This window comes from Protopterus annectens, chromosome 6.part0, assembly GCF_019279795.1.
Source record: "Protopterus annectens isolate FY-2018-M chromosome 6.part0, PAN1.0, whole genome shotgun sequence".
NCBI classification, from domain to species: Eukaryota; Metazoa; Chordata; order Ceratodontiformes; family Protopteridae; genus Protopterus; species Protopterus annectens.
Window position 1 is genome coordinate 767,531,397 of NC_056737.1, and position 23,370 is coordinate 767,554,766.

The 23,370-nt window shown below is 45.1% G+C and overlaps 1 protein-coding gene across 1 annotated transcript in view; it reads left to right on the top strand.

Moving 5' to 3' along the window:
- The window catches only part of ARID4A (AT-rich interaction domain 4A), an 877,572-nt gene that overhangs the window by 119,117 nt on the left and 735,085 nt on the right, over nucleotides 1–23,370 (top strand). Inside the window, exon 8 of the mRNA XM_044073577.1 lies at nucleotides 18,101–18,239. Coding sequence (XP_043929512.1) covers nucleotides 18,101–18,239 — 139 coding nt within the window. The remainder of the gene's footprint in view (nucleotides 1–18,100; nucleotides 18,240–23,370) is intronic.

A 23,370-nucleotide genomic window follows, 5' to 3' on the forward strand; every position in this document is an offset into this window, starting at 1 on the left:
TACGAATCCTCTTCAGAGAGTCCCACTGGAGAGGAACCTCGTAAGCGCAAGTGTAAGAGGAGGCACTTGGACTCCCCCGAGTTTCATTACCACCGATACGGACTTGGATGAAGGAGAGGGTTCCCCCAGATCACCTACCGAGGAGGTCTCGTTCGGAGACATTATGGAGATCCTCCGCCAAAGAGGAGGTTGGTCAGCCCCCAAACCCTCTGCGGATGAGTCCGTATTCCTGGAGGCCTTTGGCGCGGGCCCATCTACTTCCTGGGTCTCCCCTCCAGCCGACTCTTTGGTGGCCCTCATCACCACTAGGGTATGGAAGGATCCTGACACCGTAGAGCGTATACCCAAAAGGCCAGACAAAATTCTTTCCCCGCCGTCAGACAGGCAGGCATGGTCCAAGGGAGCCCCGGTAGATGCTTTGGTGGTTGCAGCAGCTACAAAGAAGGAACTGGCACAGGAGAGTTCCTCTGTTCATCCACCAGACAAGGAGTCCAGGTCGATGGATCATTTCGGGAAGCGCATGTACTCGTCGCCGACATTTTCTATCCGTGCACTGAATTACTTGGCACATGTCATCCGACTGCAGCGAGACCTTATATCGGAACTGAGTCACCCCCTGAGTCTCTGTCACAGCAGGACAAGCAGTCCTTTACTGTGAAGATGACTACACTGAAATCAGTGACTAATACCTCTCTGCGTCTCCTCTCTCATGCTACGGAGCGAGCCGCTAGAGCTGCTGGTACAGACGTTGCCGTGAGGCGACACGCCTGGATCAGGCTGTGTCAATTTGCGGACCCCTTTAAGGCATCTTTCATCAATGCCCCTTTCGATGGATCATCCCTGTTTGGGAAGACTGTACGTGACACACTAACCCTGAGTGAGAAGAACGGAAAGACTTTGTCAGCAGTCGGAATCCGCTTCTCTAACCCCCAGAGGTCCTATTCCAGGAACCAAAATGGGCAAAAGAAGATGTGGTTCCAGAAATCAGTCTTTTCGTGACAATCAGGAATATTCGTCCCCCAGAGGCAGAGGGGGATGAGACCAACGTCGTCCCAGGGGTAGAGGGGGTCCCAGAAACTTTGGGTCTAGGGAACCTTTTTCTGACAGACCCAGCAACTCTGAGGAGTTGCCCGACTGCTCTACTCTGGAGGCAGTCGGGGGAAGATTTTCCTTGCGTCCAGCGGCATGGGAGTTGATTACTGCAGATCGCTGGGTGTTAAACATCCATATCCAGAGGATATTCTATCCCTCATGTCCCATAACTCCAGCACGCCTTCCAGATGTTCCACCCGCTCACAGGAAGGCTTCAGCATTAGAGGTTTCGAAGCTGCTACAAAAATGAGTCGTCAAGCCGGTCCCCCCAGATCAATCCGGATCAGGCATCTACTCCAGGTTCTTTTTAGTGCCAAAGAAGACTGGGGACCTCAGGCCCATTCTGGACCTGTCTATCCTCAACCTGTCGGTAGAGAAACAGAAATTCCAAATGGTCACTCTATAGTCCATTCTACTGTTTCTGAGAGAATGCGACTGGATGTGCTCGTTATAGACCTCCAGGACGCTTACTATCACATCAAGGTCCACAGGAGCTCCAGGAGGTTACTATGCTTCCAGCTAGGGGCCAGTCACTTTCAATTCAGAGCCCTACCCTTTGGTCTCACCACAGCCCCCAGGGTGTTCACCAAGGTTATGGCGGTCGTAGCGGCTCACTTGAGACTTCAGGGCATTCAGATATTCCCCTACCTAGACGACTGGCTCTTCTCTGCATCCACCAAACGTCTCTTGTCAGGCCCTACACTAATTCCTCGGTCTGGCTCACAAGTTAGGCATCACAATCAACCTCAACAAGTCCCACCTGACTCCCGGTTCAGATCATAGACTTCATCGGGGCACGGTTGGATTCGATTCAGTCAAAGATTTTTCTCACCCTGGAAAGGATAGAAAATCTCAGACTTCATGGCTCAGCGATCTTGGATCACTCTGTAGTCACAGCAGCCGATGTTCTCAGGGCCCTGGGTTCGATGGCAGCCTCAATCTCTATCCTCCCTCTTGCACGTCTTCACATGAAAGTCCTTCAGTGGAATCTAGCAGTTCACTGGTCCTAACTTGACCTCCCGATGTGTTTCCAAATCAACCGGGCATGCAGAACATCACTCCAGTGGTGGCTTCAGTTAGCGGACATTTTTGCAGGGTACAGCTTTCTAGCCCCTCCGGCTCAAGCCACGGTGACCACGGACGCCTCCCAGCTTGGGTGGGGGGGCACTTCCTGGGAAGAATGGTCCAAGGCACGTGGTCCCTTCCAGAGACCAAGCTACACATCAATGTCCTGGAGATGAGGGCAGTGCTTTTAGCATTGAGAGCCTTCCACCCTGTCCTACCTCCGCGGATGGTAGCCATTCAATGAGACAACATGTCTGTAGTCTGGTATATAAACAAACCAGGAGGGACCCGATCCTACCCCGTTTGTCGCGAGGCCATGAGGGTTTGGGAGTGGGCCATATCCACCATCTGGTTTCTCATAGCAACGCATATCTCTGGACGCTCCAACATTCTAGCGGACAGTCTCAGCAGGGCAATCCTTCTGCCTTACGAGTGGTCTCTGAAACAATCAGTGGCGGAGAAAATCTTCCTTGTTTGGGGTCAACCTTGCTGCGATTTCTTCACATCTCCTTCCAACACAAAGTGCAGCAACTTCTTCACTCTGATCCCCCCTCCGGGGGATGTCCCGAGTGAAGCTCTAGTCCATGCTTGGCCTTCCGGGCTACTGTATGCTTATCCCCAGTTACCTCTTATTCCAAAGTTCCTTCAGAGAGCTTGCCGGCTGCAATGCAAAGTTATTCTCATAGCTCCCTTCTGGCCTCGCCAAGTGTGGTTTCCCTTCCTATGGTTTCACCTGTTGGCTCCTCCATGGACTCTAGATCCATGTCCGGATCTAATTTCTCTCCCGTCGGGCATGCCCCTGCCCAACCTGGACAGTCTCAAGCTGATGGCATGGCTGCTCCAGTTCCCATGATCATCAGGACTCCCGGACTTTCGTCCCCTGTTAAGAATATTCTGGTAGCTTCTCTTAAAAGCCTCCACTAGGAAACTCTACAGTAGCAAGTGGAGACGTTTTTGCATTTGGGCCTCTCAACGCAATCAGAACCCGTTTACAACCCCCGTTCCGGTCATACTGGATTATTTTGGCAGATCTTTTTCTATCAGGCGCAAGTGCTTCCACCATCAAGGTTCAACTGGCTGCCATCTCTAATTTTCATGTAGGTGAAAATAAGGTTGCTCTAGCTTCTGCCAAATTGTGTAAAACTTTCCTGAAGGGCACTTTTTTATTGCGACCACCAGTTAAAGAAGCAGTGCCCCCCCCCAGGATCTGACTTTAGTCCGTCAAGCTTTGACCTCTCCCCCTTTCGAGCCAGCCGGTTCAGTTCCGATGAAGTTTTTGTCATGGAAGACGGCATTCTTGGTTGCCATCACTTCAGCTAAAAGAGTTTCAGAGTTGCAGGCCTTAACCTTCTTGCCCCCCTATTTGGTTTTCCACAAGGATAGGGTTTTGCTGCGTACGAACCCTTCTTTTCTTCCCAAGGTGTCCTCAGCAGCCAATATTAATCAATCAAAATTTGCCAGTCTTCTTCCCAAATTTCCAAAATAGAGGTGAACATAAGATTCATTTATTGGATGTCCATAGGCAGCTTCGTTTTTACCTCCATATGACTAAACCCTTCCGGAAGTCGGATCAATTGTTTGTCTTTTTCAAAACCATTTTTGGGCAAAGCAGTTTTGAAAGTGTCCTTAGCAAGGTGGATCATTCTTTGTATTGCACAAGTTTATAAGGACAAAGGTTTATCTCCTCCTGGTGTATTGAAGGCTCATTCCACTAGGGCAATGGCCACTTCTGCAGCTTTCTGGTCAAGAGTTCCGTTAGACGATATCTGTGCAGCAGCGACTTGGGCCAGTTCGCACACATTCATCTCTCATTATAAATTAGATCTTATTTCTAGAGGGAGAGCATCCTTTGGCTCTCCGGTGCTCAGAAATATCCTTCCATAAGGACCTCCCAGGAATACTAGTAGCTGTGGACTCTGTCCCATATGTGCAGAAAGAATGAAGTTAACTACTTTAGATAAAGAAGTTATGTACTTCCCATAATGTTCCATCTGAGTAGTTAGGCTTCATTCTTCTGCACCTTCCCTCCCTCCATCCCCCTCACTCTTCAGGTTTATCCTGTTTAGGATTGTGGTTATGTTGCCATTTAGTGACAGCAAACTCGATCTGGGGCTAGATAGGAGGAAGTGATGTAATATAGGTAGGGGAGGAGCTTGGAGCTCGGAGCTGATGCTTGAAAAGTTTTGCCAGCTCAGATCCTAATACCCATATGTGCAGAAGAATTAAGTCTACTACTACTACTCAGATGGAACGTTATGGTAAGTACATAACTTCTTTTTTTTGGAGAGATGACAGTATATCTTTTTTTAATTTTATTATTGAGCTGAATGGTTCAAGGTCCTTTCTGAAGTTTACATATGCATTTGATATGGAAAAGATCAACTGTTTAGATATTACTATTTCAAAGGATATTCAGAAGAAGATACGTTTCCAGTATATATTGTAAGGAAATGTACTCAGACTCATTATTGCACTAAAACTGCTGCCATCCTTACTTTCAGAAGAGACATGTAAAAGGTCAGATCCGCTTTTCAAGGTTAGTGTCGGTAGATGAAATATTTATGGAGGAGCTAGTCAAGTTAATGAATATCCTATGTCATTAATATTGGAAGTTAAGGCGGATGTTTTAAAAGGATGTAAAGGTTTGCCTCTACGACATGGTAAGGCCTTGCTGTGTCTAATAATGGTGTCTGCGAAAAAAGCAATTAACTAGAAAATGGAAATCAAAATTTAAACTAGCTATACTGGAAGTACTGGCTATAGTAACAGAGATAAAACTGAACCTATGAAAGGATACCTTTAAAAAAGGGTAGGAGCAAACTACATAGGAAAAAAGGGAATTGTAGGAACAGTGCATTCAAGGGAAGAAATGAGGCTTAAAAGCCAGCAGGACTTAAATGAGCTATATAATCTTTGAGTGAGAATGATTGGGTAGATTATAAGTGATATATAATTTTTGCAAATAAGTGTGTCAGTATGGTTTGTGATATAAATGCTTGTGACTAGGATTTTGTCTGTGTGCTTATTTCATTTATATAAATGTACAGTTGTCTATGTAGTAAGTGATGATTTAAAGAAGATGCTTTTTTTAAAACAGGATTTGAATAATTTATGTAATACTGCTTAGATTATATGATGTATAGCAATGTATGTGAAGTATAACATTTGATGTTCTTTGTGTTTCACTGTTGCAGTCATTACATTTGGGTTATCTGCTTGCAGGTAGCCCTCAGTCGGCCTGATTAACAAAGTCTTGAGTTCTGCATTGGTTGCTGTACCTTCTTCCATGACGTCAGGTCGTCAGGAGTATAAAACATGCAGCCAATGCCATTACATCAGTCTTTCTTGCCGTGCGGTGCCCGAAGCGGAAGCAGTTTGCAAGTGCCGGTTGGCCAACTCCTGAAATTTTCGTTTTAGAGTTTCAGAATCGAAGTTTTCAACTAAAGCTAAGTACCCTGTTGGGGAAACTTTTTCTTGCTCCTTACCGATTTCAGTAAAAGTTAATAATTGCATTACATGTGGAAAGCAAATACCTCCTAGAGATTCATTCGTACTGTATTCTATGCCTAGGCCCTGACCACGACATACCTTGCTGTCGGTTTTGTGCTTTATTTAATCAGAGCACTATCCATTGTTGGTATATTTTCGCCTCTAAATATTTTGGTTCTCTGTTTAATTGTCCAGAAATGTCATCGGTTAGCCATCAGACTACCGGGATTCCGAAAAAACGCAAAGATAAAGACAGAGACAGGCCGCCGAGGTCCAAAATTGCCGACGACTCTTCTAAGCCAGTCGCTAGTTCACCGGTACTCAGTGAGGAGCTTTTGCACCCCCTGATACCTGCTACTTCTGATTTGCAGGCCTCTACTGAGACCCATTCGGAGTCCGGTATGCCACAAGATGCTTCAGCTATGGAACCCACGGATGTCTCTACTTTGAATGGGTCCAGAGCCGCTGTGCAGGCATCGGCTTCTGAGGGTGTATTCAGGCCTACGGACTTGCATATAAAACCGAAGCCTCCTTCTTTACTTGGGCCTAAATCTCGGTCCATGCCTAAAAAAATTACGCCCAGGCCACATGCTCAGGCCTCTGTGCCTAAAAAACAAATGATAAGAATGGCTGAAGATCTAATGACTGTAATCAGGGGTAGCCAACCCCCCCCCCTTCTAAGAGGCCTAGGACTGCAGTTGATTATGAATCTTCTGATCAGGATTCTGTTTTTTCTGATTCTTCTCATGATCTGGATTTGCCCTTATCTACTTAATGAAGATTCTGATGCAGAGGACTCCATTCCCTCTGCTTCTCCTCCTGAGGATTTTTCTTTTGGGGAAACCTTACATACTCTAAGGGAGCATTTCCTCTGGGAAAGCCAGGATTTTTCCGATTCAAAAAAGAGGCTTGCGGATTTCCTTCTCCTACCTCAGCATAGGCCTTTAGCTATTCCTCCTGTACTAGACATTGTTGATGATGCTTTTTTAGAATCTAGTTTGACCCCTGATTCCTACCTCCTGCTCTCAGAAAGCCTTACAGATACTACAGGGTCCCTGACTCCCACAAGTTCCTTTTTAAAAATCCTTTTGCAGATCCAGAGACTATTTCAGAGGCCCAAGGGCATTAAGGCTTCTACTGCTAAAAATCCTACCCCTTCTAAAAGAGACTCCAGGGCGCTGGATAGATGAGGTAAGAAGGTTTACACTTCTGCAACCTTGGCCATTAGGGCTTTAAACTGCCAATTTCCTATGTTAAACTATCAGCAACATGTTATTGGACTGCGGCTTAGGAGCAAGCTGCCTGATCATCATGTTAAAGCTTAATTGTGGATGCTCCCTTAAAATCAGGACCGCCTGTTTGGCAACAAGGCTGAAGACATTCTTAAAAAGATGGAAGATAAAGCTAAATCTATGCAAACTGTTAAAGATTTTTTACAAGATGTCCTTCAAGAATGCAACTGCAGTCATAACATATGGGTTGTCCTGCCTCAGGCAGCCCTCGGTCGGCCGGATTCCAAAGTCTGGGTCTGGTGTCGGCTGATGTCGCCTCCTCTCCGACGTCAGAACGGCTGGAGTATAAATGTATCGGCCGACGCCATCTTCTTCAGTCTTTCTTGCCGCGCGGTGCCCGAAGCAGAAGCAGTTCGCAAGTGCCGGTCGGTCAGCTCCTGTGTTTTCAGTACCGAAGTCATCTAAAAGCCAAGTACCCCGTTGGGGAACATTTTTTCTTGCCTCAGCCGATGTCAGAACAAATTGAGAAAGTTAATAATTGTTTGTCTTGTGGTAAACAAATACCTCATAAGGACTTCCATTCTTATTGTCTCCCTTGCCTGGGCCCAGACCACGACGTCTCGGCCTGTGCTTGCTTTAATAAGCGCACTCTCAGGCGCCGGGCAGAATTTGCCGAAGACTTTTTCGGCGAATCTTTCGCTTATATCATGCCGTCGGAACAACCGACATCTCAGCCTACCAAAAAATGAAAGGACCGGGACCGACATCCTCTGCCCGCGTCCTCCACCGATACTCCTCCTAAACCCTCCGCGAGTGCTTCGGTCCCTTCGGAAGCGGTAATTCAACCGCTCCAGACCGACGACACAGCGTTAACACTTCCTTCGGTCTCGGAGTCTACTCCGGTGCCGGTTGTTGATTTTCCTCCAGAAACCGAAGTTCCGGATCTACCCGACACCATTCCTGTGGACAAGATTACTCCTGCACGTGGGGCAGCTAGGCCTCCTGTATCCATGTCCATCAAGGCCTTTGCACGTGCTAAGGCCGCCAGCCAGGCCAAGGCCCATCCTAAACCTACTGCCCAGGCCCCTTCTTCTGATAAAACAGATCATGTCTCTTGCTGCAGATCTTATTTCTCTTATCAGGGGGTCTCACCCTCATCCAGACAGAGGTTCTCAGCTGCCTGCAGAGAAAAGGCCCAGACCTGAGCAGGCCGACAACCTCTCTTCAGATGAAGCCTCTGGGGATTCTGAGCATTCAGATACCCAAGAAGAATCCTCCAAGCCTATGAGGACTCTGATGCTGAGGAATCAATTCCCTCTGCCTCTCCTCCAGAGGATTTTTCATTCGGTGAAGTCCTACACTCTATGAGGGAGCATTTTAAATGGCAGGGTCAGGAATTCTCTGATTCCTGGAAAAGACTACGTACCTTCCTCAAGCTTCCCCAGCACAGACCTTTAGCTATCCCTCCAGTTATGGATGTCCTGGATGATGTTTTCTCCGACTCCAGTGCTAACCCTGATTCTCTCCCTCCTGCTCCTGTCAAGCCAGACAGATATTATAGGGTCCCTGACACCCACAAACATCTCTTTAAGGCCCATTCTGTGGATCTAGAAACTATTTCACAGGGCCCCAAGGGAGTGGCTACTTCCACAGCCAAGAATCCACTGCCAGCGGATAGGGAAGCTAGGTCCCTGGAGAGATGGGGTAAAAAGTTTATACCTCTACCACCCTGGCCATGAGGTCACTTAACTGCTTTTTCATATGTTTCAGTACCAGGATTTTTACTGGATGATTTACAGAAAAGATAGCCTCTCCTGAGCCTATTGATAGAAAGGCATTGCAGGATCTAGTACATAACACTCAGCAGGTTAGCAATCATTTTCTTCAGTGTGGTTATGATGCATTGGAGGCTTCATGTAGGGCAGCTATGACTGGGGCTGTTATACGTAGACATGCTTGGTTAAAAGAACAGCCACTGCCAGACCATGTTAAAGTAAAGTTACTTGATGCACCTCTGGAAAAACAGAAGCTTTTTGGTGCTAATGCACAAGATGTGTTGAAGTCCATTGAGGAAAAAGCTAAATCAGTACAGACAGTCAAAGATTTCCTCCAGGTTCAGCCACCCAGATTCAGCAGGAATTGGCCTTAAAGGATTGGTCCTTTCCAGACACTGTCAAGTTTCAAAGGGGAAAAAACAGGTGTGCCCAAGGTAGAGGGCAATACCGAGGCTCCTACAGAGGCCGCCAATGGCAACCACCAAATCAAAGAAGTGGCGCAAGGCAGTCCAGCTGCACCACAAGGACAACCAGAATGACTTGACTTTCATACCGCCTACAAAGGATCAAAGAGAAGCACCTTTGGGCGGAAAATTATCCTTATTCTCAAAAAACTGGCATATCTTAACCAAGGACAAATGGATTCTGGATTTAATAGACAAAGGTTACAGATTCCACTTCCATACTTTACCAATAAGACAAGGCATGCCAAACCTGCCACTTCATCAAAGGGCAGAGGCACTCATTCAAGTTTCAAAGCTGTTAAATATAAAAGCAATAGAAAAGGTCCCTCCACAGGAACAAGGCCAGGGATTTTATTCAAGACACTTCCTTGTTCCAAGAAAGGAAAACAAATGGAGGCCTATACTGGACTTGTCTACTCTAAATACTTATCTCATTGTGCCAAAGTTCAAAATGCTGACGTTGCAGCAACTCCTTCCCATGCTGGGCAAGGGGTCTTGGCTGGTCACTCTGGACCTCAAGGAGGCATACCTGCATGTCCCAATCAGACAAAGCTGCAGAAGATACCTCAGATTTCTTGCAGGGACAGAGCATTATCAATTCTCAGCATTGCCGTTTGGCTTATCTACTGCCCAGAGTGTTCACGAAATGCCTGGCATCAGTAGTGGCACACTGCAGACTCCAGGGGATTCAAATATACCCCTACCTGGACGACTGCCTCATAACAAGCAGACAACAAACAAACCTTGATAGCAAACTTGGACTATGTCATTCAATTACTACAGGCCTTGGGATACACAGTCAACATTCAGAAATCAAGACTTCTGCCATCCCAACAGATTATTTTCCTAGGAGCCAAACTGGACACAAAAACACAAATGGCTTATCTCACAGAGGAAAAGCAACAGCAGTTACCAGAGTACTTCAAAGGCCTAGCAAAGCTCTCCCAGCTGACTGCAAGGAAAATCCTGCAGGCCCTGGGGTTCATGGCATCTTGCATTCTTCTGATACCTTTGGCAAGACTTCATATGAGAAAGCTGCAACGGTACGTAAAAAGCTTATGGTCCCAACACAGCCAAAGCCTAGAGGACGTAATCCCACTCATTCCATGTCTACAAAGAGAATTTTTGTGGTGGGCTCAAACAAGTCAGTTAAACAAAGGCATGTCTTTCAACAAACCTCAAGCAGGTCAAATGATTACAACAGACGCCTCAGACCATGGATGGGGGGCGCACATGGAGGGCAGATGCATTCAAGGTCAATGGACACCAAGGGAAAGGCATCTGCACATAAACCAAAAAGAGATGTTGGCAGTGATGCATGCAATCAAGTCTTTTGAAAAATCACTTCAACAAGGACATTTGCTAATAAGGACAGACAACACCACTGTTATGTGGTATATAAACAAGCAGGGAGGCACTCATTCTTATCCCCTCTGCAGACTAACAATGACTCTCTGGGAAAAATTCCTAAGTCTGAAGATACATCTGCAATCCCAGTTTGTGCCAGGCAAAGACGATGTACTGGCGGACAAGCTGAGCAGAAATTTCTTGGATCCACACGAATGGATGCTGCATCCTCACATTTTCTCACAAATAACAAGGACATGGGGAAGACCGGACATAGATCTCTTTGCTTCTCACATGAATCATCACCTGGAAAAGTTCTGTACAAGGACCCACCATCCTCTAGCCTGGAAAACGGATACTCTCTCCTTCAGCTGGAAGTCCCTAACAATTTATGCATTCCCTCCTCTACCACTGCTGACCAAGGTGATACTGAAGATCAAAGCAGAACAACCAACAGGCATTTTGATAGCTCCAGACTGCCCAAGGCAGCACTGGTACCCATTGCTGTTGAGCATAACTCGGATCAAACCGTGGCCTCTGCTTCTAACACAACACGATTACAGGACTGTTCATCAAAACCTGAAAACATTGCATCTGACAGCCTGGAGGTTACCATAACTCCTTCCGATATCTCTCTTTCCAAAAAAGTTCAAGAGATCTTACTGGAGGCACGCAGACCTTCCACCAGAAAAACCTATTCAGCCAAGTGGAAGAGATTCATCATCTGGAATGCTAACAGGGTTCAGGATACAACAGTATTGAGTATACCTCAGATATTGGAATACTTGGCAGAAATGTTTCATACTGGTCTCTCATATTCTTCCATAAAGATTCATGCCTCAGCAATCTCAGCAAAATACAATTGTGATCCACCTGTGTTTTCGCATCCTTTGCTAAGACAGTTCCTAAGAGGGATAAAGAATATCAAACCTCCCAGGAAACTGACAGTACCTGCATGGGACCTCAATTTCGTCTTGGAAAAATTAACTCTTCCTCCCTTTGAACCAGCAGCAACTTCAGAAATGCAATTTCTCTCATGGAAAACGGTTTTCCTATTGGCAATCACATCAGCAAGAAGAGTCTCGGAGATACAGGCACTCATGGCAGTACCTCCTTTTCTCATTTTTCATCAGGACAGAGTCTCTCTAAGAACCAATCCTTCATTCATGCCAAAAGTAATTTCCAGGGTGTCTCTAAATCAAGCCATTCACCTGCCTACTTTCTTCCCCAATCTTCAAAACAGGGGGGGAGCACTGCTGCATACTTTGGACATACACAGGCAACTACGCTACTACTTGGACAGAACTAAGGCCACCAGAAAGTCTGACCAACTGCTTGTAGCCTATGCTGCTGGAGTACAAGGAAAAGCAATCTCCAAACAATTTCCAAATGGATTGGACACTGCATCAGATTCTGCTATTCTTTTCATGGAAAAAGTGTGCCCGCCAATATTAGGCCACACCCCACCAGAGCTATAGCCACATCCACAGCTTTCCTAAGAGGAGTGGCTACAAAGGACATTCTAGAGGCTGCTACATGGAGCTCCGTGCATACATTTACCAAGCACTACAACCTGCCTTTATACTCCAGATCCCGAGCAGGCTTTGCTTCGGCAGTCCTGCAGGGCATTTTAGCTACACCATCACTTTCTTAGTTCCATCCACCCCCAGCTTGGTTATGGTACTCAACCCATATGTTATGACTGCAGTTGCATTCTTGAAGGACATAGTACAGTTTTGTACCTACCATAAATGTAGATGTCCGATAGATATGCAACTGCAGTCGGATTTTCCCACCCTCCTACCCCTCTGCAACCTTCTTTATGGGTCCACTCCCCCTATTCCTATTAGCTGGGGGTATCTCCTATGGTGTATCTGTTTATTACTGTTGTGCATGTCTGGAATTGTTTATCCATTCACCAACTTTAGCCTTCCTAGGAGGGCACCTGGCATCTGGGGCAAGAAACACTGAAGAAGATGGCATCGGCCGATGCCTTTATACTCCAGCCGTTCTGACGTCGGAGAGGAGGCGACACCAGCCGACGCCGGACCCAGACTTTGGAATCTGGCCGACCGAGGGCTGCCTGAGGCAGGACAACCCATATGTTATGACTGCAGTTGCATATCTATCGGACATCTACATTTATGGTAGGTACAAAACTGTACTTTCAGCCTCCTAGATTTAGTGTGCACTGGCCCTCTAAGAATTGGTCCTTTCCAGCCCCTTCCAGGTCTTCTCAAGCAAAACCCAGACACAGTAAAAACCCCAGGTTTCAGTCCCAGGGGACATGCAGAACTAAGCAGTGGGGGGCCTCCACTTCCAAATCTGGGAGTAATAAGACTCCCGCCTATGGTAAACTTCTCAATGACTTCCTTTTAAAATTTCCAAGCACTTATCAACTGACTGCCCCTTTGGGGGGGAAAGATTGCTCTTCATGCAAAGAATTGGGAACTCATTACCCAGGGCAAATGGGTTTTAAATATAGTGTCCCAGGGATACAGATTTCACTTCCACACATTGCCAACACCAAGCAGGTGGCCGGACCTACCCCCAAATCAGTGGGCAGAGGCCCAAAAACAAGTACTCTGTCTCTTAAACATGGGGGCTATTCAACATCAGAAGAAGAAAAGGGACAAGGTTTCTACTCGACTTTTCCTGGTACCCAGAAAAGACAATTCATAGCGTCCTATCCTGGACCCATCTACTCTAAACACCTTTTTGGAGATTCCAAAATTCAAGATGCTGACTCTTCACCAATGACTTCCTATGCTAGGCAAAGATGCCTGGTTGGCAACACTAGATTTAAAAGAAGCAAACCTGCACATCCCAATCGGGGAATCTTGCAGAAGATACCTACGCTTCAAAGCATGACTTCCTATGCTAGGCAAAGATGCCTGGTTGGCAACACTAGATTTAAAAGAAGCAAACCTGCACATCCCAATCGGGGAATCTTGCAGAAGATACCTACGCTTCAAAGCAGGCTACATGCACTATCAGTTCTCTACACTGCCCTTTGGCTTATCTACTGTGCCCAGGGTATTCACAAAGTGCCTAGTTCCAGTTATTGCATTTTGCAGGCAAAGAAATATTCAAATATACCCATACCTGGACGATTGCCTAATTCAGGCAGAAAGCCAGGACATACCTTTAAATAATCTGGCCTTTGTACAAAGGGTTCTAACTTGTCTGGGGTACACCATAAACAAAAAGAAATCACACCTGGTACCCTGTCAACAAATTATATTCCTGGGAGCAAGCTTGAATACAACTTCCCAGATGGCTTACCTCACGCCAGAGAAACAAATTCATTTGACAACCTACTTCAAACAAGTGGCCACAAAAGCCCTGCTATCTGCAAGACAAATACTGCAAGCCTTGGGGTTCATGGCCTCATGCATTCTTCTAATTCCATATGCAAGACTGCATATGAGGAAACTACAGTGGTATCTAAAAAGCTTATGGTGTCAACATTCTCAAGACCTGGAAACAATGATTCCTATCATACCTTGCCTATGCCTAGAGTTCCTTTGGTGGGCAGAGGCCTGCCACCAAAACAAGGGACTACCTTTCATACCACCCCCTGCCACCCAAACCCTAACAGACTCCTCTGACTATGCATGGGGGGCTCACCTGGCAGGGAAGTGCATTCAGGGCAGGCTCACCTGGCAGGGAAGTGCATTCAGGGCAAATGGAGCCCAAGTCAAATGCACCTGCATATCAATCAAAAAAATGTTAGCTGTACAGAATGCTCTGACAGCCTTCAAGGACCACATTCTTCCAGGACAACTAATGGTAAAGACGGACAGCACCACTGTTATGTGGTACATAAACAAGCAGGGGGTACACATTCTTACCCCCTCTGCAGACTAGCCATGGCATATGTTACACAGCCTTGAGCTACCAAGTGCACCTACAAGCTCAGTTCCTGCAGGAAAGTTAAATACACTGGCAGATGGACTATGCAGAAACCTCATGGACCCACACGAGTGGAAACTGGAACAAAGGAGTTTCAACATGTTGACAAGCAAATGGGGGAGCCCAGATATAGACCTGTTTGCCTCTCCCCAGAACTACCAATTGGACAAATTTTGCACAAGGGCTCCCCACAAACCAGCCTGGAAAGTGGATGCCCTGTCCTTCAGCTGGAAATCAGTCTATGCCCCCCCCCCCTCTGCCTCTGCTACTAAAAATAAAATCAAACAGGACAAACCAAGGATGATTTTGATTGCTCCAGACTGGCCGCGCCAAACACTGGTACCCCCTCCTGCGCCGTGTGTCACGGTTATCTCCATGGCACCTGCCTCAGACTCCTTCCCTGCTGTCTCAGCAGGAGAACCAGATACTGCACCCTCAGCTTCTAACACTGAACCGTGCAGCCTGGCTAATTACTTAATCTCTCCTTTACCATGCCTCGGCAAACCTGTGATGGATATCATTTTAAAGGCAAGGAGGCCTAGTACTAGAAAATCTTATGCTGAAAAATGGAAAAGATTCTAGGCCTGAAACCAATCTCGAGGGATGAGCGCAGCAGCGCCCAATTTACCACAGATTTTACAGTACTTAACTGAGATGCTTCACAAGGGCCTGCCTTTAAAATCCACGCCTCAGCCATTTCAGCTCATTATAACTCAGAACCTCCCCTATTCTCTCACCCACTGCTCAAGCAGTTCCTCAGAGGGGCCAAAAATATGAGACCACCCAGGAGAGCTCCAACCCCAGCCTGGGACCTTAACTTTGTCTTGGAGAACCTCGGTCTACCTCCTTTCGAGCCAGCTGCTACTGCAGACTTAAAATTTCTTTCTTGGAAAACAGCTTTCCTTTTAGCAATCACTTCAGCTAGAAGGGTATCTGAATTACAGGCCCTTATGGCAGTGGAGCCTTTCATCATCTTACATGCGGACAGGGTGTCTCTCAGAACCAGTCCATCCTTCATCCCAAAGGTGGTATCCAGTGTGGCTCTTAATCAGTCCATTCATTTGCCAACCTTCTTTCCCAGTCCACATAGTAAAGGGGAACAGATACTGCATTCCATGGATGTGCACAGACAACTTAGACTGTACTTGGAAAGGACTAAACCTCAAAGGAAATCTGAACAACTGCTGGTGGCATTTGCTGCAGGGGCAGAGGGGAAGGCTATTTCAAAGCAAACCATTTCTATATGGGTAAGCCATTGCATTCATTTCTGCTATAAGCGCCATGGAAAACCTATCCCCCAGGGAATCAGACTTCACTCCACCAGGGCTGCATCTACCTCTACAGCCTTTCTCAGAGGCGTCCCTACCATGGACATCCTAGAAGCTGCTACCTGGAGTTCTGTACATACTTTCACCAAGCATTATCATTTGCCAATTTTCTCTAAATCCAGAACTGGTTTTGCGACTGCAGTCTTTCAGGGCCTTATAGCTGGCCCTAATGCTATCTAAATTCCTCCTCTCAACCATAGCTTTGGGAATCTACCCAAATGTAATGACTGCAACAGTGAAACACGAAGAACGTAGTGCAGTTGTGTATACTTACCATAAATGTAGATGTTAGAGTGTATTCACTTTTGCAGTCCTGGTTACCCTCCCTCCAGCCCCCTAACTTCTTTTGGCTATACCTCTACTTTCCTTTACTATGCTTAAAAGCCTTTTTGGTGTATTTACTTTTTTGTTGGAGGTATATCTTTTTGCTTTTATATTTAATTGCTCCCCATTAGGGGGGCATCTGACATCTGGGGCAAGAAAAACTGATGTAATGGCATCGGCTGCATGTTTTATACCCCTGGCGACCTGACGTCATGGAAGAAGGGACAGCAACCGAAGCAGGACCCAAGACTTTGTTAATCGGGCCGACTGAGGGCTACCTACAAGAAGATAACCCAAATGTAATGACTGCAACAGTGAATACACTCTAACGTCTACATTTATGGTAAGTGTACACAACTGTACTTTATATTAATATAGTTTGATTACTTTTATATGAATATAAATTTGCCTATATACACCCAGTTTAAAAATGAACTAAAAACTTTTCTACTCAACTCCAAGACTTGCTCTTGTCATAAACCCGCTTAGTCTCCCTCTCCTTTCCCACACTTTGCTACACACCATTCTGAAGAAGAAGAAAAAAACATTTTTTTTGATGATAGAACTTCATGTATGTATTTTATGTATTAACAGCTTTGTAATTGTTCTCTTCTATACTCAACTTTGTTATTGTTTGTACTCAACTTTGTTATTAATAGCTTTGTAAATCCTTCAGCTATGTTAGTACTATACTTCTGCATGCAATCAACGTACTATTATGCAATTTTCTGGAGCTTTTTTCCTCGGATCTCCACTGAAAATGGGCCAAAAGCCCAGTTGGACTAACCCAGTTAACAAATGACAATAAATAAATAAATAAAATGTGATAATTCAATAAAGGTGTTTGAAAAAAAAAAAGATAAATTTGCCCCTATATTGAACATCTGAAATACAAATATTAAGTTGAATACAGAATTACATTTTTAACAAGAATAATAAAAATGTAGATAAAATGGAGGCAATAACTATTGAATTTAACAAACGAGCAGTTATGTTTAAGAATGTTTTATTTTAAAAAGTACATTAGGGATTGTATTTCCCTTTGAATATAAAGAACAGTTGGGAATGTACCCTAAAGTGACTTAGAAAAAAGGTGAAAACCTAAAACATATTCTTGAGAAACATAAGACATGATGATATTGTATGTTCAAAGATAATGAAGTACGGCTGCTGCAAGCACTGTAGATATATCAATGATGGACCATACTCAGTTGAAGGTTATGCTAAAACTTTAATGTGTCCAGGTAGCTACAGCTGCAAATCAAAAATGGTTGTTTACCTGGCAAATTGTATTTTATGATTGTCTTATTGTATTTGTAAAATAACACAAATTTAAAAAAGAATATATGAACATGTATATGAAATTAAAAAAGTGAGACAGACTAATGCTCTATGCAAACATTCACATACCTATCCTGACTTAAAAATAATGTATATTTTTCATCATTGACAAAGTTAATGTGTCTGAAAGGGGAGGGAACAGTGAATTAATACTGGAGCAAAAAGGAGTTTAATGTGGTGGCTAGCTTTTTAAATGTTACATTAAGCACAGTTTAAATGATATGACATCATTGTATTAAGCAAAGGACTGAAATATTAGTTTAATGATTAAAATATACTGTTATTTGCTTAAGGATAAACTGTTTATTATATTGTAAATGATTGTATGTAAAGAGGTTATGTTTTAAATAAAATTTAAATTATTCATAGAGTTTTATGTTGGAGAGGTTTGGCTAACTTGAGATGTTTAATTGACTTGTAAATTAAACAGGCTAACTGATTGGTTGTCTCACAATACTTGTTTACTATTTAAATGGTATGTTAACTATTGCTTTAATCTCATCTAATTTATTTAAGACGAAAGCGTTAAGATCTGAATAAACTCATTAAGTACATCTGCAGTAAAGTGAAAATGTAAAGTATTATTTTAAACCTTTTCACATCTCCTAACAAATATGTTGACATTTTTATGCAGTATTGTAAACTTGTGTGTAAATTACATTAAGATGTCTGTAGAACTGAAACTGTGCTTGGGTATTGTTTCCTCCAACTGCACTTTGTTTTTTTAGCCCCGATGATGAAAAATATGAAGAGTCTAGTGAAGAGGATGACGATGACCTAAAACGTACCATTGATGATTTGCCAGGCAAAGTTGTGTGTGTTGAGGTCATCTTGGATGACAGCAGTTCAGACTGGTATCCAGCCTTGGTAGGTGGTAACCTTTTTATTTATTTTTAATACTTTGGTTGTTATTAAGAAAAGCTGAATCATTTACGTAGTGCATTTTAATTATTTGATTAAGTTCTTTCATTCTGTCTCACTTTTTGTCCATTATATCTAGTTTTTACTTTTTATTTAGGCTAGTCGCACTTTGAGCAATTTTCAAGAACTAAGAAACTCACTGTGTGAGTATTTTGTACAGTTGCTCTTTATTGTGTTGTTGGCAATGTATGTGCTTTGTATCAACAATACGCAGAACAGCCTGTAGGAGCACCTGAAGTGTTACTGTTACCCATTGTGCTGTCCAGTATTTACACCTGCGGACTATGGAAAGATCCTTGTGGTATGATAAAGCTATGGTAAGATGGCATCTTTGTTTGCTATGCTTGGCTCTCATTTCTTTGTGAGAGCAAAATCGTCAAAAGTGGGAAGGTGTCATGAGTGAGGAGCAAGTGATGAAAAATAAATGCTCAACTCTTTGTTCCAAAATATAGCCCTTTCTGACTACAGCATTGCATCCACCAGAACCGTAATGCTGTTTCTGAGACTGTGCAATGTTACAGGTTTTACAGTGCTAACAATGTTACTCTGTATTTGGAAAGAAAATGTAGATGTTTTTTGTGTTTCACTGTTGCAGTCATCACACTTGGGTTATCTGCCTGCAGGTAGCCCTCAGTCGGCCCAAATACCAGAGACTTAGTATTTCTGCGTTGGTTGCTGTCTCTCCAGACTGACGTCAGGTCGTGGGGGGTATACAAACAGGCAGCTGACGCCATTACATCAGTCTTTCTTGCCGAGGAGCCCGAAGCAGAAGCAGTTTGCACGAGTGCCGGTCGGCCTCTACCTGAGTTTTCATTTACGAATTGAATCATCTTGAAGTCTTCTAAAGCCAAGTACCCCACTGGGGATCCTTCTTTCTTGCACTGACCGATGTCAGAAAAAAGTTAACAATTGTTTTGCCTGTGGAAAGCAAATACCACACCAAGATTTTCATTCGTCCCGCGTCACCTGATTAGGCCCAGACCACAACATACTTCACTGTCGGTTTTGTGCCTTGTTCAGCACCCGAACCATTTGTCATCTGGCCCTTTTTGTCGCTAAATACTTTCGTTCTCGAGCTCCGTTATCCAGAATGGCTTTGGTAAGTCATCAGACTACCGATATCTTGAAAAAACATAAGGATTAAGACAGAGACAGACTGCACAGGTCCAAAGCTGCTGACCCTTCCGTTAAGCTAGTCGCCAGTTCGCTGGTACTCAGTGAGGCGCTTTTGCAGCCCCTGATGCCCACTTCAATGGATTCACAGGCCTCTACCGAGACCAGTTTGGAGTCCAGCATGCCACGAGACTCTTCGACTATGGAACCTGCGGATGTCTCTACCTTGGATGGGTCCAGAGCTGCTGAGCAGGCACCGGCTTCTGAGGAAGTTCTTCGCACTACCGATGTTTGACACAAACCGATGACTTCAGTTCTGTCTAAAACTACCGCGTTTCTAAGGCCAAAAGTACGTGCTACGCCTATAAAACTGACGACCAAAGCGCATGCACATGCTCCCTTGCCACAACATCAAATGTTTAGAATGGCAGAATACCTTATTATGCTGATTAGGGGAAGTCAGCCTTCCCCTGCTAAGAGAAAAAGAGATCAGTCCCCAACAGCTTCAACAGACCAAGAGTTGGATGACTCTGAGGGTTCTGACTATGAAGACATGCCCTTATCTGCTTATGAGGATTCAGATGCACAGGAAAATCCATTCACTTTGCCTCTCCTACAGAGGATTTTTCTTTTGGTGAAACCTTACATACTTTAAGAGAGCATTTCCATTGGGAATGCCAGGACTATCCTCTATCCAAAACGAAACTTGGAGAATTTTTAGACTTGCCACAACATAGGCCTTTAGCAATACCCCCAGTCCTGGAAATTGTTGATGATATCTTTATGGACTCCAGTCTTCCTCCTGATACTTTACTCCATGCTTCTAGGAAACCAGACTGGTACTACAGAGTACCTGACTCATAAATTTCTTTTCAAAGATCCTACTGCTGACCCAGAGATCATTTCCCCAGGGGCCTAAAGGTATCAAGGCAACTGCAGCTAAGAATCCCACCCCTTTGGACAGGGATTCTAGAGCTTTGGACAGATGGGGTAAGAAAGTATATACTTCTGCACTCTCACCATTAGGGCCTTGAATTGGCAGTTTCACATGCTGAATGCGCCGGTGGTGGTGCTGCGGTAGGGTTGTCGCCTCACAGTAAGACTCTGACCGGTTCGACTCTCAGCGTCTTCTGCGTGGAGACATGTGTGAATGGGCGTACCTTTGTTGAAGGTTGTGCATTAGGGCTGGGAACTCAGCAAGTAAAAATCAACTGCCAGTCATTAGTGGACCGGAGTTCCGCTGTGGCGACCCCTAACCAGGAAAAGCGGAAAGACTCAAGTATCAGCAACATATTATGGAACTTATTAAGCAAAAAGTAGCTTCCTTTACAGACTGTGCAGAAAATAAATTATTGCAGGAACTTATGCATTCTGCAAGCCAAATTGGCAATCATACATTGCAGTGTGGCTATGACGCCCTCAAAGCATCTAGCCGGGCAGCAGTCACTGGTTCTGTACTGAGAAGACATGCTTGGCTTAAGGAGCAGACCTTGCCAGACCATGTCAAATCAAAGTTATTATACGCTCCTTTAAACAAGGACAATCTGTTTGGCACCAAAGCAGAAGAGAATCTTTAAAAGATGGATGAAAAAGTTAAATCTATGCAGACAGTTAAAGAATTCTTACAGTTGCAGCCTCCTTGATTCAATAGGCATTGCCCTTCGAACACTGGTCTTTTCCAGCCCCCTCCAGGCCATCTAAACTAGACCCGGGGGAAACAGACCACCCAGACTACAGTCTCAGGGTATGCAGAGATCTAAGCAATGGAGTGCCCCCACCCCCAAAGCAGGAAGTGCTAAACCACCTCCCTACGGTAAGGACTCGCAATGACTTTCTCCTCCACTCCCCACCTCTGCCCAACTGCTTGTGCCTCTAGGAGGAAAACTTGCCCTTCATGCAAAACATTGGATGTCCATCATCGAAGACCGTTGGGTCCTCAACATTGTATCCCAGGGGTACAAATTCTACCTCCACTCTCTGCCACCTCCAAAAGGGTTCACAGATCTTCCAGAGGCATAAAACCAAGTCCTGTCCCTGTTCTCTATCAGGGCTATTCAGCCGATTCTGGTGGAAAAGATGGATCAAGGATTCTATTCCAGACTTTTCCTGGTACCCAGAAAAGAAGGCTCTTGGCACCCAATCCAGGTAGCTTTCTATCCTCAACTTCCTGGTGGTACCAAAATTCAAAATGCTCACCCTGCAACAGCTTCTGCCTATGCTAGCCAAGGCTGCCTGGTTAGTCATCCTAGACTTAAAAGAAGCCTATCTGCACATCCCTATAAGAGAGTCATGCAGAAAATATCTACGTTTCAGGGCCAGATCTATGCATTCTCAGTTCTCCGCACTTCCCTTTGGCTTATCCACTGCTCCTAGAGTATTCACAAAATGCCTGGCTCCTGCCATTGCTTACTGCAGGCTGAGAAATATTCAAATTTACCCATATTTGGACGACTGCCTGATACAGGCGGACAGTCATGAATTGCTGTTGCAGCACCTGACATTTGTAAAGAACCTTCTCACATCCCTGAGGTACACCATCAATGAAAAGAAATCAGAACTAGTGCCCAGTCAAAAGCAAGGGGAGCAAGCTTTGACACAACAGCTCAGATGGCATTCCTCACTTCAGAAAAGCAAGCCTTTTGGACAGACTATTTCACTCTATTGATCACCAGAACCCAGCTATCTGCAAGGAAAATCCTGCAGACCGTAGGGTTCATGACCTCATGCATTCTACTAATTCCATATGCCAGACTGCATATGACGGGACTTCAGTGGTACTTAAAAATTCTTTGGTGCCAACATTCTCAGGTCCTGGAAACAGTCATTCCTATCATACCCTGTCTAAGGACAGAGTTTATTTGGTGGACAGCAGCATGCAACCACAACAAGGGATTACCCTTTACTCAACCCCACGCCGCCCAGACCCTAACCACAGATGCATCAGACTATGCCTGGGGGAGCACACATGGATGGCAGATGCATCCAGGGCCACTGGAGCCCAAGTCAAATTCATCTGCACATCATCCAAAAAGAGATGCAAGCTGACAGCACGCCCTGACAGCTTTCAGATCCCTACTCTCTCCAGGACAACTGCTAATCAAAACAGACAATACCACAGTTATGTGGTACATCAACAAGCAGGGGGGAACCCACTCTTACCCACTCTGCAAGTTAGTCATGGCCTTGTGGAACTCTGCCTTGGACATGCAAGTCCATCTGCAAGCTCAATTCCTGCCAGACAAACAAAACTCACTGGCAGATGACTTAAGCAGAAATCTTCTAAACCCACACGAGTGGCAATTGGAGCCCAGCACCTTCAACCTTCTCATTCAGAAATGGGGGACCCCAGAAGTGGATCTCTTTGCCTCCCCCTGCAGCCACCAGCTCAGCTAATTCTGCACCAGGAACCCTCACAGCAGGGCCTGGAACGTGGATGCCCTATCTTTTTTTCTGTAGGTAAATTTCTCAATCTATGTCTTTCCTCCTCTGCCCCTTCTCCCAAGAGTATTACTCAAAATAAGACAGGACAGACCAAGGACAATTCTGATTGCCCCGGCATGGCCAAGCCAGCACTAGTACCCACTCCTGCGAAGCCTGACACCAGTGCCACCATGGCACCTACACCAGAACCCAGCCCTGCTCTCTCAACAGGAGGGACAGATTTTCCATCCACAACTGCAAACCCTAAGTCTTGCAGCCTGGCTTATTCCTTGAATTCTCCCCCAGCATCCCTAAGCAAGCAGGTGCTGAACGTCATTCCTGAAGCCAGAAGACCCAGAACAAGGAAGTCCTATGCTGATAAGTGGAAAAGGTACTGGTCCTGGATTCAAGCCACAGGAGAGGACACAACTCTGCCTTCCCTGCCTCTAATCCTGGATTACGTAGCAGATGTACTCCACAAAGGCCTGTCTTTCTCATCCATTAAGATATATGCCTCAGCCATTTCGGCTCATTACAACACTGA